This window comes from Macadamia integrifolia, chromosome 10, assembly GCF_013358625.1.
Source record: "Macadamia integrifolia cultivar HAES 741 chromosome 10, SCU_Mint_v3, whole genome shotgun sequence".
Lineage (NCBI taxonomy): Eukaryota > Viridiplantae > Streptophyta > Magnoliopsida > Proteales > Proteaceae > Macadamia > Macadamia integrifolia.
In genome coordinates, this window is record NC_056566.1 from 17,950,596 (window position 1) to 17,956,437 (window position 5,842).

A 5,842-nucleotide genomic window follows, 5' to 3' on the forward strand; every position below is an offset into this window, starting at 1 on the left:
TTGAGCCCAAAATTTGGAGGACACATTTATACCAACATCTTTCATTGTCAAACTTTCATAGTGATCAGCACACCCATCTGCTACTATAAAGAGTCATCAAGAGTTCAAACAACTACTCCATGAACTCCAACTCTTTTCTGTGTCTTACAACCCCCCCCCCACACACACACTTCATTGTTTCTCTAGGCATTGTTAATGGCAGCCTGAATTTGCTCCAGCGTTCGTCCCTTTGTTTCGGGCACTAACTTGGCCACGAAAATGATTGCTATCGCATTAATGGCTGCAAAGAGGGAAAAAGTACCTGAAAACCACACAACCACACAAATAGGCAAGCTCAAAAGGAAATTATGGTTGTAGTAACATATCAATGAAGTCCTACTATAGAAAACACAAATAGATATGGAAATAGATACTCATCACTTCTCATTACCATAGGAGCTCCAACTCATTAGAAAGTTGAAGGTATAAGAAACTGCCCATGCCCCAATCCAGTTCACCAATGTCGACAAGCTGCCAGCTGGTCCTTTAACATTTATTGGGAATATCTGCAACCAAAAGCAATGGCAAGATCAAATGCACAGAAATGGTGCTGGTAGGAATAATGAAGTTTTGCAAATATCAAAGTACCTCAGACATTATAACCCAAGGGGTTACTCCCATTCCTGCTGAGAAAGATCCTATATACACCTGAGTTTTTATATCAATCATAGGCAAAATTGAAATAACAAGAAGAAAAAAAATGTTTCTGCATGTGCAAGAAATAATATCTGTATTTTCTAACAATTTTAATATTTTCACAAACTACTTTTCATTACCATCATTCCAATTACTGCAAGTAGAGGGGCTACTGAAGTTGCCATTTCTTGGACCTGATTCAGAAAAGCATCTCCAGGCTTTAGATAACTTAGAAACCAAGGACTTGAAAGTGATTAAGGTTGGTAGTTTGGAAACTACCTTCAAATAAAAGGAAGTCCCAACTAGTATGCAGCCTATGAGCAGCCCCGAAGCGGAAACCTAAAATGACAAACATTACTACTTATATAAGTGAAAAGGAATTTTACAATAAGTATAGCAACCCAGGGCTTTCTATATCACTTCATACCAGTAGAAGGAATCTTCTTCCAGCTTTATCCATCAATATTGCACAAAATGCAGTTATTAAAACCTGCAAAACAGGGTCATCTAAATCAGTTCTGTGGACAGAGGTCCAAATGTCAAGGGGAATTGAAGGAGGGAGAGTTGAACACCTGAAGACAAGAAAAGGATATGGTGCCAACATTGGAAGGAAATCCTGAGAGATTACAGATACAACGATAATCAGCATAACTACTTATTTGCACAAAAAGAAAATGAGATACATGTTACTTCACTGAAATATTGAGAAAAAGAAAAATCTCAAAAGTTTTGTTCTTTGATACATTTCCCGAAAAGTAGGAAACTTTTCCAAGAAAAACTTCTACAGATTGATCAGAGCTTCCCAAAATTAGATTGGAAGAGGTGTTAAGGTTTTAAGAGCATAAAGGTCTGACTTGAAACTATAGCTCAGCTATGTCGAAAGCAAAAGGGAGTGTATATGTTTCAAAATGCTGTCATCACTCTGTTCTTCAAGGTTAGTGTATAAGTGTAGCAATGGGTAGGTCACCCAATCCATATTGATATCAACTGCCGCTAGTCCAATCTGAACAGTAGGATTGGCTGGTCCATGATCCATTGTACATTTTATTGATTTTATTTTTAGAGGATTCCTTTTACCAGCACAAGCAGCATTTATAGGTGACTGACTAAATTTAGATAGTAATATCTGAATCTAAATCTCAGGAACTGTTGGCTGAAAAGCTTTTTTTGCCTGGTTGGATTGATCAATCCATGATCCATTTTAGCTTGAGACCATTCTGGTCCCTATACCGATACTTAATTCATGCTTCTAGAGAAATTATTTTAAGCTAGTCCTTCTGTACCTGCAGATACAAAAACCTCGCTCACATAAAAGGAAACTCCTGTGATTCCCCCAAATTGTTGAAAGAGCATTAGTCCAACAGCAATCTGATCATCAAAATTAAAATTTAAGAAAAAGGAAGAGAATTTAACATCAAAGGTTAGGAATTCAATACAGGTTGTTGTAACTAGTAATCGAGTAAGAATTATAATTACAATGACTGAGCTCAAGTATCTTCTTTGAATCAAATCCACCATTTTGGCTTTAGGTAGCTTTTGAAGAGTTTCCACATAGTCCTGTATAGCAACAGTAAAGCTCCTCATCACATTTATTTCTTATAGAAGTTATATTACAGTTTTAAGAGTATATTAGTATCTTTGAGTTGAAAATAACCACAATGTCAGCTGCTTCCTGAGAGATATCAACATCCTTGCCACGAAGTTGTTGTAGAGCAGCAACAAAATCTTTCTGGTGTCCCATCTTTGCCTGCCACCGAGACATTCTATGCACTTGAGACTTGTTACTGTTTTTCATAGGATGTGTAGAGATAATCTTACTCACTGAAATTTCATACCAGCCATCTGGGAGACTCTGGAATGAAAAAGAGGCCCAAAAACAGGATAAGACATGGGAGAAGTCCTGCAATAATATTACATGTCAATACTCTGTCACAATCACATTCCTTCGATGCTCCTTCAAGTTTATATTTCAGTGCTAAGATGGTGTTTTACCAACTAGAGCTAAGGTCCTCCATGTCAGAACTGTCCCTATAATGAAGTAGATAGAGATTCCACAAGAGACCATAAGCTGCAAAATCAGTACAAAGTCATTTTTTCATAGATCATTAATGTAATTTTTTATTTTCCTCCAGTATTTATGTATAATTTGGATCATCAAAATTGTGACAGGGTCTCTCAACCATATTGACTGCAGTCAGGCCTCCTCGAAAATCTTTGGGCGCTATTTCAGCTATGAACACTGGTACCTGTTCGTCCATTTTACTATCACATTAAGTTTGTAACTGAGAGTACTATTTCATCCACATAAAAAATCTCTGTCCAAAAGGGAAATTACTGATAAGGTTTGTCCAATGAAAGAAGTGTACCACATAGGAAAAGATTCCCACTCCATATCCCAAAGACAACCTGCCGATATCCAGTGACCAGGCTCCCTGTGTAAGAGTCAAGAGATAGACTGAGATCATGATATTATTAAAAACCAATGATGGAAGTCCAGGTTTCAAATCTACAGAAGGATTGGAAGAACTGGGAATGAGATAGACCTTGGCGAAGTAGATGGGAAGCCATCCTGCAATGCTAATAATGGCTGAAATTCTCATTGCCTGATAATATTACCAGAAACAAGCTTTTTTAGAAAATTTGGGTTATATAGGCTAATTCTTGATCTCATTAGAACTTCCATTTGATTACCCCTTTCCGACCGATGAAATCTGCAATTAGCCCACTAGTGATCCCACCAATCATTGCACCAAATGTCAAGATAGAGCCAAACACTGAATACTGCATTGCCAACATGCAAAAAAAGAGTTTGAAAGTAGAGTCAATAATTAAGTTGAACATTTGATTGAATTTAATTCATCATTTAAATTCAATCAAATGAAAGAACCTCTGCCAGTGATAGATTGAGCTCCTTCCTAATAGCAGACTGTGTCGGTGATGAATAACCCATCTGACCAAAAAGGAAGATGATCAGAAGAGCATCAAAATTCAAATAAAACTATTCAGTTACAGAATATTATACAGGGAACAAGACTTGTTTTTGTCAAGTCCGAAACAAATTTCAGAACTCTGTAAGGAAACTTTGATCGTCAACAACCCATCAAGTATCGAAATCAATATACAGAGTTCAATCCCCGTGAGTTATTTTATCATGTTCAATGATTTTATCACTACTAGTTGATTTCCAACTGGGTAGTAAATCAAGGTTACTTTCTCGCCCAAATTGACAAACAGTTGGGGCACTTACACAAGCCCCACACTCGAAAGAGCCACAAACAGCAACGAATGTGCTCAAGTAAAGCATCCAGTGACTTTCCTTGTTCTTTTTGCAGGTAGCTACTTCTTCTTCACTGGATGATTCATCATTGGAGTGCCCTATAAGTGGCTCTCTTAACTCTTCCAGTAGCAATCTGTTGCCACCATTTTCCATGTCCTGTTCAATGCTCATATCTCTCTACTATCTCCTCAAAAATAGAAAAAGAATGAGATTTGGCAAAAACAAGTTTTAAGGGAAGTTTCCAAAGTTTGCAAGTTGTAATCATTTGGAAATGGACCTTTCTATAAGATTGGAGGGGAACAAGTCTATCATCAACTTGATCACATGATTCACATGTTCTGATTAAATGCTTTAAAAAACAAAACTTCCTTTAAATTCATCAAAAACTAAACTTTCTTTGGCAAGTAAATGCTCCAAAATTATGGCACTCAAAACAGTATTGCAACTACTACCATAACTTTTAGATGAAATTAAGTCAAGGATGTAACCAATTGAGGCCAATGCAATGGCATTTCAGAGTCATTGACTGGTTGGAGACTAAATTGATCACAACACACAGGCAACATGCAAGAACCAACAAGTCAACAATAAATATCTTTGACCCTTGCACACAGAGCTTAAAAAAATGGAGGAGACAATAGAGTCTTTAGCTTTGTTATAGATAAGGGTCTACCCACTCTTCATTTCAACTTTGGTGTTAAAATGTCATTTTGGGTATCTCTTCTGTGATTGGCTTTTCTGCTACAATCGTTGCAGAAGCATATATCTGGATTGGCTTTTCTGCTATCAGCTTTGGTGCGGTTTGGTTTCTACATGAATACCCACCCATCAAAGGCTAGGTTCATGAAAAACATCCACATGAATGTCATTTTAGATTTCATAAGCTGGATTGATCATTTCGTCCCCCGTGAGCGGGCCCATTAAAACCTTCACACGGAGAAGAGAGAGAGATCGACAACAAGAGCAGGTAGTCAATTTTGTGGAAGCTAAGAACTAAGGGTGTTAATCAGTTTGGTTTCCGTGTATACGATGTAATTTGGTTTGGTTCCCATTTATTTGGTTGAAACCAAAACTGCATCATTTACTAAACGGTTGCATTTTCTGTAACCGCAATCGTTTAGTAAATGGTTTCGGTTTCACGGTTTTAAATGGTTTTGATCGTGGTTTATTTCATATTATTTCTAAACAGTTAGTAATCAGTTTGCTAATTTATTCGTATGCTTATTAAAATTTGTTTTTGTTGATAAACATTTCAATCTTGTATAAAATTAAATGAGACATTGAACAAGCAAAGATTTAACTACCTAACTACATAATATGAGTAAATTATTGAATAGACTGTTGAATAACCTCTATGGTCCTTAATTCTTCCCTAAATTAAACCATTATGTTTTGTTAAAACGACCAAATATTTAATTGTTATACGAGTTAATCGGATCAATTTTTACAGTTTAAATGGTTTGATTTTCACGATGTCAGTTCGATTTGAAACCAATGGGTTAAACGGTTAAAACCAACCAAACCCATGTAACTTTTTTTTTTTTTTGCTAATAACAGGTATCCATGCCAAAACTAGTCCCACGGACTGATACTAATCCTACAATCGCATGGATCGGGTCATATCGGGGTTGAATGAGAATCATTCAACTTTCACTAAAAATAATAAAGAGTACTAAACACCTCCGATCTTAAACTTAAAACCAAAACCGAATCATTTACTAAATGATTTTAAGTGCAAGGGACGTGATCAGTGTAATAAGTCAGGTAATTAACGTATAAGGAGAGTCGTAGCAATTCCAGAGGATCCGGACTCGTTGTTTTTATCCCATTTTTCAGTGAGAGGATCTTGTGTCCTAACTCCCAGTGGATCGCCAACTGTCATTGCTGGAC

At 36.7% G+C, this 5,842-nt stretch overlaps 1 protein-coding gene across 2 annotated transcripts; it reads right to left on the minus strand.

Annotated features, from left to right (window-relative positions):
* LOC122091948 (sugar transporter ERD6-like 7) lies at window positions 1-4,208 on the minus strand. 2 transcript variants are annotated; one of them, XM_042662209.1, is made up of 18 exons: window positions 3,923-4,208; window positions 3,563-3,625; window positions 3,367-3,456; window positions 3,219-3,278; window positions 3,042-3,107; window positions 2,856-2,921; window positions 2,668-2,743; window positions 2,511-2,575; window positions 2,330-2,422; window positions 2,152-2,232; window positions 1,959-2,043; window positions 1,248-1,291; window positions 1,103-1,165; window positions 955-1,014; window positions 816-869; window positions 628-687; window positions 431-545; window positions 1-301 (listed from the first exon to the last, which is right to left on the minus strand). In XM_042662209.1, the coding sequence occupies exons 1-18, from the start codon at window positions 4,121-4,123 to the stop codon at window positions 183-185; spliced, it is 1,461 nt and encodes a 486-aa protein (XP_042518143.1). In that variant the 5' UTR covers window positions 4,124-4,208; the 3' UTR covers window positions 1-182. The 2 variants fall into 2 exon arrangements, with proteins under 2 accessions (XP_042518143.1, XP_042518144.1); XM_042662210.1 differs by lacking the exon at window positions 3,923-4,208 and adding an exon at window positions 3,698-3,767.
* Window positions 4,209-5,842: the final 1,634 nt, after the last annotated feature.